Here is a 17,726-nt window from a genome sequence, read left to right on the forward strand (position 1 = left end):
GAGGGCGGTCGGTCTGGCGCACTGCCCGCCGCGCAGGCCGGCCGGCGGGGAGGGCCGGAGGGAAGAGATCGCCGCCATCTCCGGCTGCCGCCGCGCCGATCGCGACCGGCGGGAAGGGGCGGGCTTGTCATCCGGGCCGGCTGAGGCGGGAGGTGCGGGGCGGCCGTGAGGCGATGAGGAGCCGCAGCAACTCGGGGGTGCGCCTGGACGGCTACGCCCGCCTGGTCCAGCGGACCATCCTCTGCCACCAGGTGAGGGCAGCCGCCGCCGCGGGACGCGATGGGGCGGGCCGGGGCGCGGGGGGCCTGCGGCAGGGCGGCTGGAGCTGCCGGGGCCGGTGACCGCAGCCTGGTTGCACAAGGGGCACGGCGGGGCCGATGGAAGAAAATATCTCCTCTCCCCGGCTCACGGCGTCCTTCCGTATCATCTCCTCCTGCCCCCGCCTGAGGAGGGGCGCGGGGGAAGCTGAGGCGGTGCGGATCGCCGGGGCTGCTCGCTAGCCGCTTACAGAAATGCACGGTGGAAGACATGTGGAAAATACAGCAAGTCGGAGCCTGCAGACAGTAATACTGTTTACAGAATGTGTTCATGGTCATACGATACACACCCACCCGTTGTAACACTATGTATATGTACATTGTGACACATATATATATATATATGTATGCACGTAACACTATTAAGTCCCAGTAACGTAGAGCTCCCAAACAGGGCCTTTGAAATGCGTCTGTCAGCATCAGCTCGGTGTGAATCCAGGACAGAGCAGGGTTCGCAGCATGTGCTTTGTGCGGTATGTGTGTGCAGCGCTGCACGTCCCAGAGATTCCCGTCCCCAACCTGCTGCTGGTGCAGCTTGTCCAGCGATGGTTTGAGTGGAGCCAGTGCTCCCGCTGCCACGCCACTTGGGCCCTGGCTTCTCGGGCTGGGCTGCCTGCGTAGGTGAGCAGTACAAGAATGAAGGTGTCAGAGCTGGTAGGGAAAAACTATTACCCACTCTGTGGTTTTTGACCAGCATCAGCGTGTAGCATAGAGCTCTCTGCTTAATGTGCTCGCTTCACCCAGGCGGGCTCTGAGGATGGGTGCTCGCAGTGTGCTTGCAGTGTCATGCCTTGGTTAAGGCAGTCCAAGACATAAGATGAGGGCAACAGAGTTTTTTGCATGGATCAGTTCCCAAATATATTGAGTTGCTGAGAGTTACAAGAAACTGGAAAGCAGTGAAGAGGTTAGGACCCAAATCTGCTTAGATCAGTAAGATTTTTGTCACTGACTGTTGTGGGGGCAGGGTCCAGACACCTGTGAATTAATGTTTGTGTACTAATTAATGTAAATTGTAAACCCATTAGAAACTAATGCAAGGACATGGTGTGAGTGCTGTGAGAAGATAATTTTGCTGGGGTGTGGGAGGTGCTTTGAGTTATGCTCCTGTCTCTGCCTCTTGTCTGTGGGATGACCTTGGACAAGTCATTTTAGGTTCCAGTGCCTGCCTTGATTTCCATGTTTATAGGCTGAGGATGCCGGTAACAGCCTCCATTAGAGATGGAGCCTCTGAGATCCAGTGATCAAACACGCCCTATAAAATCTGTGCCTTCATGATTATTAATAGTTAACAATAATAAAAAGGGTAACTTAATGGTAATATGGGAGCTTACACCAGGGACCCAGAATTTTGTAGTTGCTATTTACAGTGTTTGGATGCATGTTCATGACTCAGTGCTGCCTTTTCTGCTCAGTGCTCAATGCTGGGGAGAGTTCAGAGGTGGGGGAAGGAGACAAAGAAGTTTTCTTCCGTGTGTGGAAAACAAGTCACAGGCTAGCAGCAAGGCAGAGGGACAACGATATCACCAAGGCAGCGATGCTGCATGGTGAGTTTCTAGATTTGTTTTCTGTATCTATTTGGTTATTGTTTTCCACTGCACTAGAATGAAAACATCCTGCTCAGCTGCGCGAAGAGATGCAGTGCTTGCTTGGGCAAGTTAGGACGGTTGTCCTTGGGCCCCATACAGCCTCGTCTTGCTTGGGGGCAGAACAGCCTATGGTGGGATGCGCTGAGCAGCTGCTGCACTGGTGGTGCCTTCCTGGTGTCTTTCAGGATGGAGACAGGGGAATTTAAGCCATTGTTTTGCCCAGGAGTAGCCTGGCAGAAGAGGCAGGAGGTATTTAAGATCCCTCTGAGGTGCTGCTTCTCAGCACAGGGGTGATGTGTGACTGTGACCTTGTACCTTGTACCCAGAAGCGTGCCAGGTGTTCAGACTTGGCATGTCAGCTGGTGTGCTCTGATGGAGGGTAGTAACGAGCTCGCTCTCCTCAGGGTGCAGCGAGGAGAACGCATCGTGTGCTCAGGAACATTTTGTTGTGATAAGGTGTTTAGTACACCAGGCGTCAGGTTTCTCAGTAGCAGCAACTGATCTTACATTCATTCTAATCACTCTAAATCAACATCATTTTAGAGGTGAATTTTCATTCACAATATGTGCTAGCAGGCAGACATGCATTCAAAGCACAGGTCTGGACCCCTCAACAGGGCTGACAGTCTTCCATATGCAGCACCTTGCAGGATTGGATCTGTAGCAAAGTTCTTCTTGTTTTGCAAGTGCTGCACTCTGCTGATCAGTCCCTGCCGCATGCACGGTGACAGGTATGATCCTGTTAAAGGTTGTTACAGGGAGGCTAAGACCAAACTATTGGCTCCTGTCTTGTGCCCTTGCTTGCTGTGGTGTGGGGTCTGTGAGCTATTCCCAGTGCCCCTGGGGATGGGGGCCAGAGGGATGTTTCGGTACTGGAGCTGAGCAAGCACTGAAGAGCATTGCCAGAAGGCTGTTCTCAGCTGCTTATTAATTTGAATGAGATAAGAAAAAATGTGAATGTTAAGATATGTCCCTAAAATAGCAAAACATAATGCCTATATATATTTTAAGTATTGCTAGGGTACTATAAGAGAAAAGCAACTGGAGCTGATAAGGAAAGCACATTTGGCATACACGACCCAGTTGTGGTGCGTATGGTTTCACACAAACAATCTCTCTGCAGACTTTGCTAGAGCTTACATCAGTTTTCATCTGACAGATTAGTGAGACAGATGCAAATTAAATAGATTTTCAGCAAGATGCTAAATGTGGACTTACTTGTATTGCTGCTCTGGTTAGAACCCTGCAATTTTTGCGCCTGTATTGCTGAAGTTCTTATTAATGTCTGGTCCCCTGTAGGAGCTGGTGTTTGGGTTTTTTTTTGTCTTCAGACTAACAGACTTAAAAATAGGATTGGGCATGATACAGCAGTTTAAAGTTTTAGTCCAACAATCAGCTTTCTGTTGCAGTGCTCTCAGCTCACAGAGTCCATGGGTGCTGGTGAAATTCCTTGCTTCATGAATCTGTATGTGCAGCGTGATTTGCAGGATCAGACCCACTAGTCCAATTAGCAATCACTGCGTAGACTTAACGTTTTGAAGTACTAGCTGAGCTAAAATCCCGTTAACATCTTTAGGGTTAAGCACACTCGGTGTTTCTCTGGGTTCTTTAGCAACTTGTATGGGTTGTACTTTTCATATGGTGTCAGCAGGTAACAGAGTAATTGTAGTTTTTAAGAGTAAGCACTTTCTAAAAAAATACCAAAACCACTTAAAACATTAATTAATATATTGTATGATTCTGCTAATATTCTGAATGTGCGTGAGAAAAGACATCAATGTGTTGTCAGTCCATGAGAGCCAGCCCCAGTGTGCCCCAAGAGCTGGGACCTTCTTATAGAGGAGCCAGAGGGGCTGAAATGGTGATAGCTGCCCTTGGATGGGTTTAATGCAGCCCCTTGAAGGAAGGCAGGTCCCTCCTTGGGGCCTGAATGCCGGCAGGGTGATCTCTGTCAAGCCAAGGCTGCAAGTACATAGAAATTTGTTGTGCTGCATGGGAGGAGGGAAACAAAGTGCCCTCTAAAAATACTGGGAATGCGCGGTCTGCCTTTCAAGATCCTGGTTTTTGCCACGCGGGTGCAGTGCTGAACTGGGAGTGGGGTCCCCTTTCTTTGCTTGCTCATTTGTTCTCAGAAAGAGAGTAACTCTTTGGTTTGACTTTTCAAGTTCAGAAATAAGTTTTTTAAGCTCTTTGGGTTCATATGTGCTGCTTTCCCCAGCAAATGGATGAGTAGGCACTCCTGCTGTTATCTGGTTTGTGAAGACCGTGCTGAGGGACTGTTTCAGCAGAACTACATGTTTCTACTCTCAGCGAGCCACTAACGTTGCTGTATTCAAACTGTAACAATAGCACTGACTGTGCCTAGTCATGGGTGTCAGGCTGTCACCTGTGTCTTGTTCAGCTGTCACATGCAAAGCCCAGGAAATTGTAATTAAAGCTCCTCCCCCTCAAAACTTCTTTCTTAAAAATAACTACGAAGGAGTTGAGTGAACTCCTTCTGTGTGGCAGAAATGAGAAATGGCTGTATGTATTCTTTTTAATTGTACTTATCTTTATTATTGTAATCTTTCCCCCTTGTCACACCAGTCCGGGCAACTAGTCTTCATTCACTGAAATTTGCTGTAAAGACTTGATTTGATTGAAAGCTCTATTGACCTTTTGCCTCTCTACCTCATTTTTTTGGTAGTGAAGAACATACAGCTGAGAAAGATGGTCTTAAAAATTAATGATAATGAAGTGATGGGAATTAATGATGCAATGAAAAATTTAATGGAGTGTTTGGGATGCAGATTACTCAGCGTGCTGGTTTTCAGATACTGCTGCTTTTCAACACCATCAGAATTTGTCTTTCTGTACATTTTCCAAAGGAGGACATAAAATGGCTTTGTATGCATTTATGCTTTAGCTGTCATAAACCAAGCAGGTAAATAAATAGAAATACTTTTTTTAATTTCTGAGAAGGGAAGTAGTGTTTTTTTACTTCCTCAAGATTATGCCACAGACCAGTTGCATGAGATGAATAGATCCCAGACTCAGTTTTTAATGTTAACTCAGTACTCTCTTTTCCTTACAAGTATGTAATATTTAAATTCCTATTTCCTCAGTGACTTAGCTAATAATCCTATGTGGATGAGGATGCCCAGCTGGATGCCATAAGCTTTATATCCTGAAGTGTTCAAAGAAATTTTGCATTTCACTTGTGTGAGTTTGGGAAAGAAAGATGGGACCTCACTTCTGTCACAAAATTGTGAGCAGCCTCAGTGTGCAATCAGTGTGAAATTATCTTTGGCTCCCTCTTTTGTTTTTTTACCCCTTGACATGGAAAGATGGGATTTCAGGTAGTAATGTTTGCTCTTTATTCCTTCTGTGATGGTTAGAATCCAGTTACGGGGCTGCTTTCAGCTGGTACGGACCATAAGGATGCTTGGGTGCGGGACAACATCTACAGCATCCTGGCTGTGTGGGGGCTGGGAATGGCTTATCGGAAGAACGCAGACCGGGATGAGGATAAGGCCAAAGCCTACGAGCTCGAGCAGGTGTGTCAAATTCTGGTGTAAACCAGTTATGCTGTTTGGTTTTTTTATACGTTGTGGTTTTGGACAGTGTGTTCACATTGTTTCTGTGTCTAGCACCTGGCAGGGTTTTCCCAGCTTGGAGGGCGTGTCTTGTTCCTACCATGCCAGTATTTGTGCAGCACATGGTATACAGTGTTCGCGGCAGCCTTCTGGCAAGCAAGATTCAGAGAACTGTGGCAGGGAGGCTAACACCTGAATTAAAATATAAACAAAACGCATATAGGAATCAAACTTCTACAGTTGGCTGACTGTTGAAAATTAGGCTTCTGAGACATTTTATGCCCAGATTTACAAGCCTCTGATTAAATCTTGAGATCCCTCATGAGGTGTATTATGGACCAGAAAATCAAGCCTAGGTCACTTGGATCCTAGGGTAGCAATTGATCTGGTAGACCACTCTTCCCCGTAAGGAGAAGCAGCTGTTTAAAGTTGCAGTCTTTGAAATGTGCACTTGTGTCACCTCACGGAAGTCATACATGGTGTATAGACAGGTTTGATCAAACCAGACAAGGCAACAATCTCCAAACTGGTAAGACTCACGTGCTGGAGAACTGGGAGGTGAGGTAACTCACACAGTTAATTTCTGTAATCTGCAGCTGGGGAAGTGGATGTCAGAAGGGAGGGTGTGGAGGTGGGTTAATGGGATGTGAGGGACTGTTGGTGTCAGTGTTGTGCTGTTCTTTTGAAGGCACTGGGTAAATTTTATGCTGGTATGTACTGCTCAAACAAGGGAGATCTGTGGTGACAGAATAACCTGGGCTCAGTTTGCATGATCATATTGTGAGGATATAATAATTTTTGGATAAAAAGATGAGGTTGATTTCTTCATTTAAGACAAAATCTTCTGCTTCTCTTTGTACGCACTGCAGGCCCTTTCTTTACATTAGTCATGTGCTTTCTGTTGTACTGTATAAAGAGGGAAAGAAGCTCCACAGGTTTTCCAATCATGTCAATGTCTTGCAGTCCTCTACCAGTGTTCCCTGGATCTGTCACTCTAAAAATCATCATCATTGTTATTCTTACAAGATATAGCATTTGTCTTACTTCCTTACCTGGATAGAAGGACCACAGAGAGTTGCTCCACTGCTGAGAGAAGGCCTTTGGAAAAGATTTGTTCTCCTAGATAGGAATGTGGGAATAAAAGTCAACCAGTATATTTAAAAAAAAAAAAAACATGTAAAGCTTTTCAGGTAAACATGCATTTTTTTACGTTTGGCAGGATGTTAGTAGACGGTGTCAACTTTGTCACTTTTGAATGTTGTTTGTAACAGCTGATGAGGCCAGCCTGTGAGGGTGTCACTGGTCTGTTTTGTTCCTGCAGAACGTTGTGAAGCTGATGCGGGGACTCTTACAGTGCATGATGAGACAGGTAATGTCATAGGTATGAGTTGAACTAGTACATGCTGCATTTACTAAGCAGTTCATCTGAAGCATGTGTTCCTTGTGACTTTTCTATAGAGTGAGTTTTTTTGCATGTGTGGGGAGTCTTTTTAATAAAAACTCTTGAGCAAAACTCTAATCTTGCACCTTTTGAGATTGTGCTTGTAGCAAATCGCAGTTTTGCCTCTGCAAACTGATTTTCACCAAGATGCATACCCGTCACCAAGATTTGATTTCAACAAGGTAATATTCTTTCCCAAGGAGATGTGGATTTAGCTGAAGCCTAAAGTTAGAGTTGTGTTTAAGCACTCTGATCAATCAAAACACACTGAAGTGAGGTGACAAAAATTAAGACTTCACATTTCTCCTCACCTAGGAAAAGTTGCTAGTTTTGAAATAGTTTGGAGAATTTCTTCTGAAATGTTTCAGATTTGAGATTTGTGGTGTTTTTTAGGTAGATAAGGTAGAGAAGTTCAAACGCACACAGAGTACCAAAGACTGCCTACATGCCAAGTATAACTCTGCAACTTGTGCCACAGTGGTTGGGGACGACCAGTGGGGGCATCTACAAGTGGATGCAACTTCGCTTTACCTGCTTTTCTTGGCACAGATGACTGCATCAGGTAAGCAGAAGATATTGTAGCCTTGTCTATTGTTGCAGTCTTTTTCTATTCTAGCTTTCATTTAAAAAGGAAAAAAAGTTGTAACTAGCTGCAAAGACCTTTACATAGTTATTACTCAGAAGAAAGTAATATTTCTCTGAAAAAGAGATGTGGCTTAGTTAGGATTTCATATTTATAGTGACTGTGTCCATTCCCTTAATATTGGCATACAAATAACATGAGATATTCAGAGCCATGTGAGAGAAGAGTTTGTGTTTGAAGACTGCTGTCCTTATGGACAACCAGGTTTCTTCAGAGAGTGGCAACTTCGAGTCAGGTGCCACTAGTGCTATCTGTGTTCCTCTTCTTGCTGGCACTGTTTTATTTTGTGCACTTCTCAACTGTCCTCCTCCTGTGAGGACAGGATTTGTTTCCTTACGTGTTTTTCTGTCCTCAGAGCCCCTTGCAGTTGACCCCTGCAGAGCAGGTGACTGGTCATCCTGGTGGTCCCTCGACAGAACTCTAAGTGGGCGGAGGGGTGGGGAGCTACGGGAATTGAGATGCACTGCTTGTGAGTGCCAGAGCTGACTCAGATGTATCTGCTTTGTACCTACCGTGTCTGAATGCTGCTCTCACAGGGATGGGTTTTGGTTGGTCTTTGAAACAGTATGTATTGGTGGCATTTGAAGTATTTTATCAGCAGCAAGTATTGAGGCTTGCTGCCTGATCTTTTGAAATCAACATGAGTTTTTTATTGATTTCAGTGGGCAGTAGTTGGTAGCAAATAAAAAACCCCATGAAACTCACTGAAGAGTAAGTATTTCAGTTCTGATACAGTATAATTACTCTGTTCCCTTCTTTTAATCAGGGTTACGTATTATCTTCACCCTTGATGAAGTTACCTTTATTCAGAATCTTGTTTTTTACATAGAAGCTGCCTACAAAGTTGCTGTAAGTAGTTATTTATATGTAAATCACTTGAACACTGCTCAGATGTGGGTGAGAAATTATTTATTGATGGAGAAGGAAAATACAGACTTCTTTTTCCATGAGAAGATATCAGATCCTGTCAGTACTTTACATTGTGAGCAGCATCTTTGGAGATGGTGGGAGGGCTGTCTGGGTGAGATATACTTGTTAGATCATAATAATAATTTTTCGTTATTGATAGTTAATATTTCCTGATATCTCATTAAAATCTTATGGGCCTTTCTAAAAAGAGCAAAGTGTTAAACTTTTTGGAAAGTGACAAGTTGAAGGGACACAGGTTGAAGTGTGCACAGGGGGAAGGATAAAGGGCTTTGTGTTCTGTGAAGACAGTGATTCATGACTGTAGACATGATCGTGTTGGGGTATATTTTTCTCTGATGCTCTTTAAAGGTGAGGAGGGAGGGGCTCTTTGGAGACTTGCAGCCTTTTTTTAATTCTCTTTTTTTTTTTTTTAAGGCAAATAAACTGATTTCATGCAGGGCTCTGGTTTTGTTGGGGGACGAGGGGGGAAAACATTGGTTTTTTTATATGATCATGCCAATTTTTCCTTGATGATGTTGTTATTGCAGGATTATGGAATTTGGGAACGTGGTGATAAGACAAACCAGGGCATCCCTGAACTGAACGCGAGCTCCGTAGGGATGGCCAAAGTGAGAATGTCTTCCTGACACCTCCTTCATGGCTGTTCTGTCACACTGAAGGGCTCTGACAAACCTGATGGCTTCCTTTGCGTAGTCTTCTTGGCCACTGCGATAGTTAACTGATTGTATAAGAATTTTTGTTTGGGTGTGAGTGAGTATTTTTGAGTGTAAAATCCTTGTGATAATGGCTTTCATTGAAGGACCTCAGCACAGTTGTTCCAGGGGTTGCAAGAAGGGTACCAGATTCATTGAGGCATGACTCTGATAGATTCAGTGAGGTGCAGTCTCTTAAAGTGGCCTCTGATTTTCTGTCTTAATTCTCTAGCTCCAGTATTATATGTGATGTTTTCATGGTAAGATTAAATCATAGAATCATAGAATCAGAATCATAGCACCACAGAATGGTTTGGGTTGGAAGGGACCTTAAAGATTATCTAGTTCCAACCCCTCTGCCATGGGCAGGGACACCTTCCACTAGACCAGGTTGCTCAAAGCCCCGTCCAACCTGGCCTTGAACACTTCCAGGGAGGGGACAGCCACAGCTTCTCTGGGCAACCTGTTCCAGTGTCTCACCACTATCACATTAAAGAGTTTCTTCCTTGGATCTAATCTAAATCTACCCTCTTTCAGTTTAAAGCCATTACCCCTTGTCCTATCACTACACTCCCTGACAAAGAGTCCCTCCACATCTTTCCCGAAGGCCCACTTTAAGTACTGGAAGGCCACTATAAGGTCTTATTAGTTACCAAGGTCTTGTGTAGCTGCAGGAGGGAGAAACTGCTGGTCTTGACCACAGTTCAGTCAAATAGCGGTAGGGCAGTGTTCGTGGGGGAAGTTATTCCTTAGCTGTCCAGTACAAATTTTTTTGCACTGAACAGCCTGACGCGAGTTGCTGTGGTCTCTACGCAACTTCTGGGTGCATTGATGTCAGGAGCATCTGTGGGACTTGCTGCACAGCTTTGCATCTCTGTGTCTCTGGGTTCAATAAAAGTGCTGGTTTGGGTGGGGACCAGGAGGCACGCTGGAGGCCCTGCTGCAGAGGGCAAGGTAAATACTACTTTTTTAAATCTGCCTCAGGAATTCTCCTTCTTAATATTTCTCTCCCTCATCTGATTTGTGTGGCTCCCTGTGACAGTAGTACAGCACGGAGCGTATGCCTTTGAGTTGATCTCAGTGCCTTTTGTTCACCATTAAGACTGCCCCTAGTCCCAACTATCAGTCCCTAAATGGGGCTTTCTGCTACTGTCAGGAGCATTTGCTGCTCTAACGCTTGGCTAGACAGAGGCTCTACAGAACCAGTAAACCCATGTTTGTGTTGGAAGAAGGAAAATGCCCTTGCCTTTCCGGAGAGCGAGTAAGGCAAGCTGCATTGTGCGATCCTTCCTTTGTCAGAGATTGACATTACCGTGAACCTGCAAGACAAAAATGGGCACAGAGTGACATTCAGTGATACTTCAGCCCTGTGAAAATGCGTTTCAGGGGAAAGCTCTGCGAGCCTGACTCTGGCTGTCTAGGCCTTGCTCTCTTCCTGCCACATTCCCTGCACTGTGCTGCACACCCCGCTTCTGCAAAGCCAGGTTTTGTAGCCTGCTAGATTAACGTAGGAGAGCCCAAATGGAGTCGGTGGTTGGGCTGCTAACGTCTTCACTAGGCAAATGCATTATGGCCAAGAGGTACGGGATGTGGTGATTCACCAGCTGACGTGGAGCATGGTGTGCCTCGGCTGGCTGTGCAGGGAGCAGACGTCTCGTTTCTCTTATCTCAGGAAGTGATAATATCAGAGAGATGGTCATGCTCTCTTCTCGGGGCACTGGCCTCTGCTGATTCTGGGTTGCCTCGAACAAACCTTCTTCTTTGAACAGTCCTTCAGGCAGGAGGAGTGAAAGGCTACTGAATGGGGGTTATTTTGGAATATAGGACAGGAGAAGCATTCATTACTATGTACTTTAGATATTATCTCAGTGGCAGCCCAGCTCTCTATTGTTTTGCATTGCCTTTAAATTGTAAGAAGGATCACCAGCACATCAGTCCCATATCCTACTAGTGGAAAGACAGAAATACTTACTTTTTCTGAATTATTGCGAAGCTTCCCTGTAAAGATGAAAAAATATCTGTGGAACAAACTTATATTTTAACATAATTTCCTTTAGAGGATAAGCACAGGTGCTAGGGTGTATACTTGTCTTAAAAGGTATTTAATGATTTTTGGGTGGTTGTTTGGTTTTTTTTGAAGGCTGCTTTGGAAGCAATTGATGAACTAGATCTTTTTGGAGCTCATGGAGGACACAAATCAGTGATTCATGTTCTTCCTGATGAAGTAGAACACTGTCAGGTAAAAACTAGTCTTCTGTTTCCTTTGCTAGGGGAAAACCCATTTGTTTTTAAATGAAATGTTGATTAACTGAACCAAGAGCTTAATATAATAAGGATGGCTTCAGACTCATTGTTCACCCTGTTTCTAGTAGATCATGTGAAAGTGAGTGGTGTGAAGCATTCTCATTCTAACTTAAAAATAATTATGCAGTGAGTTCTCTGTCAGTTTGCAAATAGTATAGTCTATTCCATTTGCACTGGACATAGTCTTTTGAAGTAGGTGAATTGTTTTACATCCCTCTCTTCTGTTCCTGTTTTGCTCAGTCTATTCTGTACTCCATGTTGCCACGGGCGTCCACGTCAAAGGAGATAGATGCTGGCCTTCTCTCTATTATTTCTTACCCGGCTTTTGCAGTGGAGGATCTAAACCTTGTTAATGTAACCAAGAGTGAAATCATATCCAAATTGCAGGTAAGGATTTCCTTTATTTTCCAGAGAGAAAGAGAAGCAAAACCTCCCTTCCTTAACCAAAAATCCTAATTAAACAAAGGTTGCCAGACTTGGTTCTGTGTGTGGAAGAGAGGGAGGAAAATCCCTAAGTGACACTTAAAACTGAGCACATACTTTTATGCTGATGTGATTCTGTGAGGAAGAACAGCATGTGAAATTTTCTGTAATTTTGTCTGTTTTTACAGGGCCGCTATGGCTGCTGTCGCTTTCTCCGAGATGGTTACAAGACACCCAGAGAGGTACTTCTGATGTATATTTTCACTAGGCATTAGGAAGAATTTTATATCTTGTTTATAGACATTTTTTGTCTCATTTACATGAAGGGGTGAAGTTCTGTATCGCTGTTAAGGCATCTTAGGGGATTTGGAGTTAATCCAGGTATCCACCCTAGAAATGACACATGTCTGAAGGAGACTAAGGGTTTGAAAACCCTTAAGGACAGAACATAATTCATAATTCTGTAAGAAATGAACCCTTATGGTGCCTAAGCGGAAGTGGTGTCTCTGAGGAGTTCCCAAAATACCTCTGAACTGAGGCAGAGCCAAGGTTATTTGGGTGACACCTAGATTCTGAGACTGGGAAGGGTTGATTTGTCTAGGGAATGATTAAATAAGTTTGAATGTGAAAAAGAAGTGAAGAGCCTGCATGGAAACTATTTCTTGTGTTTTTATTGGTTTCTTGGTTTTAATTACTTGTATGAAATAGGCTGCCATTGGAATATGAGTGACTAATTTAGCACTGTGACTAGACGAGTATGATTGAATTTCTAGGATCCAAGCAGGCTGCACTATGATCCTGCTGAACTGAAGCTCTTTGAGAATATTGAATGCGAGTGGCCGGTATTCTGGACATACTTCCTAATTGATGGAGTATTTAATGAGGACAAAATCCAGGTGAGGAAAGGAGAAATTACTTTCAATGGAGATGCCAAGACATCTACCCACAGCATCTTGTAGCTTTGCTCCATGTTTATTTTGGGTATCAGTTGGGTACCCCATCAGCAGGGTAGGAATAGTCTTCAGCCAATCCCACCTTCCTGGCGAGTTTGTGACGTGGTAGAGGCTGCAGTGTTGTGCACACTGGGGCCTTGTTGCCTTCTCTCTACCAGGTTGAGTGGCCCTGTTAGCTGGTGTGGTCAAACTGGACTGAACAGGGTTTATTTGCCTGTTTCTGTCTTATCACCAACCTTGATGCCCCTTTTCCAGTTACTTCAGGATGAGACCAGCTTCTTTTTTTCCCCAGCCTTGGTGCCTTGGCCGCTGAGAATGAGATTCATAGTACTTTCAGTCCTTTTATACATTCAGGGAGATTTGGGGTTGGATTATGAGGAGCCATTTCATTTTCACTAATTCCCTAAGTTACTTCATGCCTTTACTGTGTCAAGCATCCAGTGATCAGGGCAGCTAAACTGATTGTAGCCCTCCAAAGGCTGTAGTGGCCCCTGGAGAGTACTGGTGAATTAAAGAACAGTAAGTAGGCAGGACTAAATGTATTCATACCAGGACTTCTGTAGATTGGTGGCTTGCAGAAAGTAAAAAATACATGTGATTTAATGTCACCTAGTATGCAGAGGGACAGGAGATTGCTAAACGTAAACCCATCAAAAATTAAATGGCATCAGAAAGAAAACAGAGGATTTTAGACCAAAAAGCCCTCTTTCTGTACCAGATGTTGTAAATCAAGTGAAATACTGACACTAGAAATGTAAGTTGCTTTCCTGAACAGAGTAGATTTAGTCTGGTGGAATTATGGCATTATTTCATGAGAGGGAAAATCAGAAGGTTTACTGAAACTTCAGTCATGTCAATAAAATACCACTTCACAAAGCAGTCTCTAGAACTTAGTTGGATTATCTGGGATGATACGTACCTGGTTGCCTTTTTGGTGTGCAGACAGGCTGTGTTAGGGCATGGTCAGACCGAGAAATTGCTCCCCATTCTCACGGTTTAAACATCACTGAGTGAGTCACTGAGACATTCAGGTGAATGTCTGGTCTTCCCCAATTACCACTGCAAAGAAGTGGTTGCAATGCAGAAATTGTTAGAAAAATAAGCAACCCTGAGGTCTCAAAAAGAGTGGGTCAAGACAGGATACTGAAAATATCAGTGTACTTGTGGGTACCTTTGCATGTTCCACTGTACTCAGAAAGGCATAGCAGAAATAGGATTTCAGAGGCAGGTGCTGATAGTGCTTGAAAACAGCTTCCCTGTAAGTAAAAACTTGGGATAGTTAAGAAGTGGAACAAAACAAGGGATCTGGTAAAAAGAATATTAAACGTTCTTTATTTTGTATCAGTCAGGTATTCCTGTTCATAATATGTTGTCTAACAATACAAGAGGATTTTTTGTTCAGTTAACTTAAATACTTTTAAACAGTTTAAATCTGTTTTAAGTTTTTCATTGGGCAAATTTTTAAGCAAATCAGTTAAGAGAAACTGATTTCCCAATCCTGCAAAGCAGAATTCAGAAAATCATAGCAAATGTGCATGATAGGAAGCTCACAATTTATACACCTTACATCTTTATGGATATTGGCAATCCTGACATCCATGTCACTGCATTGTCATCTGTTGCAAATGTCACGTAGAATCTGTTCCAGTGACTTCTTGATAGGAACTCTTTAGAAGTTTTGTACTGCAGTGGTGTGTTATAGATTAAAGATGTGTGTTCATGTTTCTGAGGCTGATAATATTGAGATGCTGGAACAGTCTCTGAGAATTTGAACCCCAATCTTCCATCAGCAAGTCATGATTCTGCCTCTCCCCCTCCTCCTTTTTTCTTTTAATGACCTTTCAGCAGAAAAAATACTTTTGGAAAGTACTAAAACTTTAACTTTACTGTTTCGGTTTTGCTGGCTGTAATATGAATTCTCCCTCTGTTTTAAAAACATTTCTAGGTACAAGAGTATAGAGAGGCGCTGGAAGGAATACTTATTAGAGAGAAGAATGGAATAGTGCTAATGCCTGAACTATATGCAGTCCCTCCAGAAAAGGTATTGTGAAAATGCAGCATCCACTTCAGTATGCAAAGTATAGATATCAAGGTGAATGTTAGTTTTATAGTTTTCCTATCGCTGATAAATCTAAATCAGCAATAAAAAAAAAGACTACTGCACATTATTTAAAAACTAAGAGCTCCCATCGAGAAATGGTAAACTTTAGGCTTCCAAATGGTCCCATTTTTCACTTGGGAGTCTGGGTGCGTGCGGAAATATTAGAGCAGGTCTAAAGTTTTAAATCCTTATAGCAAGACAGATATTTAAGAAGTGCTGATGCTGACTGAAGCTCAAATAAATAAAGTGTAAACTGGCCTGCCTGTCTAGTCTTTTGATTGATTGTGCTCTTTCTTTTCCAGAGCTTGTATGTGAGAGAGAAGCAGGTTTCAGATGGATTAGGGTTTGGGCTGGGATTTTTGTTTGGGTTTTTTTTTGTTTTTCTTTCCCCCCATCTTTGCTGTTTACCTGATTGTCCCATTGTGACAGAGACATTCAGACGAGCTTATGTGCTCTTCCATGCTATTTGCCTTTGTATCCCTCCCTGCCAACTTTTTCTCCCACTCCAGACTTCTCAGCCCTCACTCACTAAGGGTGTGGAACCTCTTGGTTGGTCTGAGTTTGAGCAAGGAGTGTCAACAGCTAATGTCTTGCTTGCAGATCTGAGGTGGAAACTCTGAATTGCCTTCCCAGTGGGAACAAGCGTGTAAGAGTTCAGAGCCTTCTTGTGAATTTTGATACGATGATGATGATCTGATGAACATGCCAAGTAAACAGGGTAGATTTTGCCTGTCATTTATAAATTTTTAAATGGCTACAGTAAAGATGTTATCTAAGAGGGTTTTTCCCTGCCCTCAATAGATTTGTATACTGCAAAACCAAGGCAGTTTTTCTTTTTCTAAATTAATAAGAGTCTGCTCTTAATTTTTCCATTGACCATTCTTGCTAACACAGGAAGAGTGGAACAGCCTTCATTTCTGGCAAGACCTTTACTTCAGGAAGCTAGGCAGACATCAGTGAAGTTCAAGTGTTACCTTGCAAGAGGTTAGAAAGCAGACACACAATTACCTACAAGCTGCCCAGAGGGAAGGCAGCAAAGGCATGGTGAGAAGAAAGGGGAAGTGCTAACACCAAAGCATAAACATAATTTCATGCAGAGGCCCCATTCAACCTCCAGCTTCGAAGGGTGGGGCAGTGTACAAAAAGGAAGCATAGTTCTTCTCCCGGAAAATGTGCAGCCTTAAAAGTAAAACCAAGAGATCTTGATGTCAGTAGTAATACCAGGTTAGAAAGGGTAGATGATAGACCATATTTTTTCAAATAGTTCCATGTTATTGATTGTTCTTCACAGCTTTAGGGTAATTTTCCTTCCTTGTTCTCAGGTGGATGAGGAGTATGAAAATCCTCACTCAGTGGATCGTGTCCCAGTGGGAAAGTTGCCTCATCTTTGGGGCCAATCATTGTATGTCCTTAGCTGCCTGTTAGCAGAGGTAATTATTTCTTGTGTAGTAGGTGAGCTTGTATTTCATTTTGTCTTGAGATGGCTTGGGCTTTAAGTACAATTTGGTTGACAGGTAGGGGACAATCTGTTTTCCAGAATAAACATGTACATGAACCATGGAGGGATGACTCTGAGCTTTCAAGAGCTTTTCTTTTTTTTATAGATAGATATGCAATTATCCATTTCTAATCAAGCTGAATAACTTGTCAGATAGACTGGATGTATCATTAGGCTAGAGGAATATGCCCAGCCTAACTTGTCTGTCCCAGAGCTAGGATTTTGCACCTGGTTTAGCTCCACTAGGCTATGTCTTACTCTGTGGCATAAGATGCCTGTGGAGTTGTCCCGTATTACCCATGGATTGTTAAAGGAACCACTGAATATCTCTGTGGAGCTACAGAAAAAATCACTGGCCTGGCAAAATTGTGTCAGTTGCTGCAACTTTAATGGGAAATCTGAACAAGCAGATTGTGTCAGTCATAACCATTTTCTTGTTCTAAAAAATACTGCAGCCATTGTTTTTATTGAATGCACTACTTAGTGGATGGGGGAGAAAAACCAGACTTTAAGTCCTGCTGTCCTGATAAAATATGAAATTTGGTTAAGATTTCTTCTAGATGTTGTCAGAAGCCTTTTAATTAATTTTTGTTTGTTTCCTTTCTTTTTTCTTTCTTTTACATTTATTCTAGGGATTTCTTGCTGCAGGTGAAATTGATCCCTTAAACAGGAGGTTTTCCACTGGATTTAAACCTGATGTTGTGGTACAAGGTGAAGGAGTTTTTTTGAACATTCTGAGTGAATTGGATCATGTGATGACAAAGTCCCTGTGTACAGGAGAGGAGAAGGACATGTTTAAAAATAATGTGGTTTTTTGCATGGGATGTAGATGCTTTGATGGTAACTGTGAGAAGGAGAAAGGGGTTATTTGCCCAGCTGCCTTTTTCCAGGAGGGAAGATCAGGTTTAACAGACTTCTTAAAAAAAATATTTGTTAAAATTTTAAGACTCGTCAGGGACTGGAGAGTGGCAAACTGAATCTTGTAGTGAAAAGGGAAATATTGTTGGATTCTAGCAAGAAAGAGCAGGACTGACAGGAGACGGGTCAGTTTAGTTAGGTTTTTGTGCAGCACCTTTTCAGAGGAACCAGAGAGCAATGAGTGTGGAGGATCTCTGTACACAAAGGTGAGGCAGCCAGACTTACGGCTCTCTTTTGGCTGCTGCGGGGAGTGGCTTCTTTCGTCAGTGCAGGAACAACCAAAACCAGAAAATTAAGTAGGGGACAAACACCAACTGATCAGGCCTTAAAGGCTTTTCAAGGGCC

General features: G+C 43.3%; 1 protein-coding gene across 5 annotated transcripts in view; it reads left to right on the forward strand.

The window, feature by feature from the left end:
* PHKA2 (phosphorylase kinase regulatory subunit alpha 2) overlaps positions 1 to 17,726 on the forward strand; it is a 49,016-nt gene continuing 31,290 nt past the window's right edge. For 3 of the 5 annotated variants that reach the window (XR_012627538.1, XM_074858692.1, XM_074858689.1), the window contains exons 1-13: positions 1 to 251; positions 5,281 to 5,439; positions 6,800 to 6,847; positions 7,313 to 7,481; positions 8,329 to 8,411; positions 9,020 to 9,100; positions 11,325 to 11,423; positions 11,729 to 11,875; positions 12,100 to 12,153; positions 12,685 to 12,807; positions 14,810 to 14,905; positions 16,288 to 16,395; positions 17,096 to 17,174. Coding sequence is in view for 4 of the 5 variants with exons in the window: in XM_074858692.1 (XP_074714793.1) it covers positions 174 to 251; positions 5,281 to 5,439; positions 6,800 to 6,847; positions 7,313 to 7,481; positions 8,329 to 8,411; positions 9,020 to 9,100; positions 11,325 to 11,423; positions 11,729 to 11,875; positions 12,100 to 12,153; positions 12,685 to 12,807; positions 14,810 to 14,905; positions 16,288 to 16,395; positions 17,096 to 17,174 (1,324 nt within the window). In the remaining variant the exon portion in view is untranslated. Of the gene's footprint in view, positions 252 to 5,280; positions 5,440 to 6,749; positions 6,848 to 7,312; positions 7,482 to 8,328; positions 8,412 to 9,019; positions 9,101 to 11,324; positions 11,424 to 11,728; positions 11,876 to 12,099; positions 12,154 to 12,684; positions 12,808 to 14,809; positions 14,906 to 16,287; positions 16,396 to 17,095; positions 17,175 to 17,726 lie in introns of those variants that run through there. The other 2 variants (XM_074858690.1, XM_074858691.1) reach the window with 2 other exon arrangements.

This window comes from Strix uralensis, chromosome 2 (assembly GCF_047716275.1).
Source record: "Strix uralensis isolate ZFMK-TIS-50842 chromosome 2, bStrUra1, whole genome shotgun sequence".
Lineage (NCBI taxonomy): Eukaryota > Metazoa > Chordata > Aves > Strigiformes > Strigidae > Strix > Strix uralensis.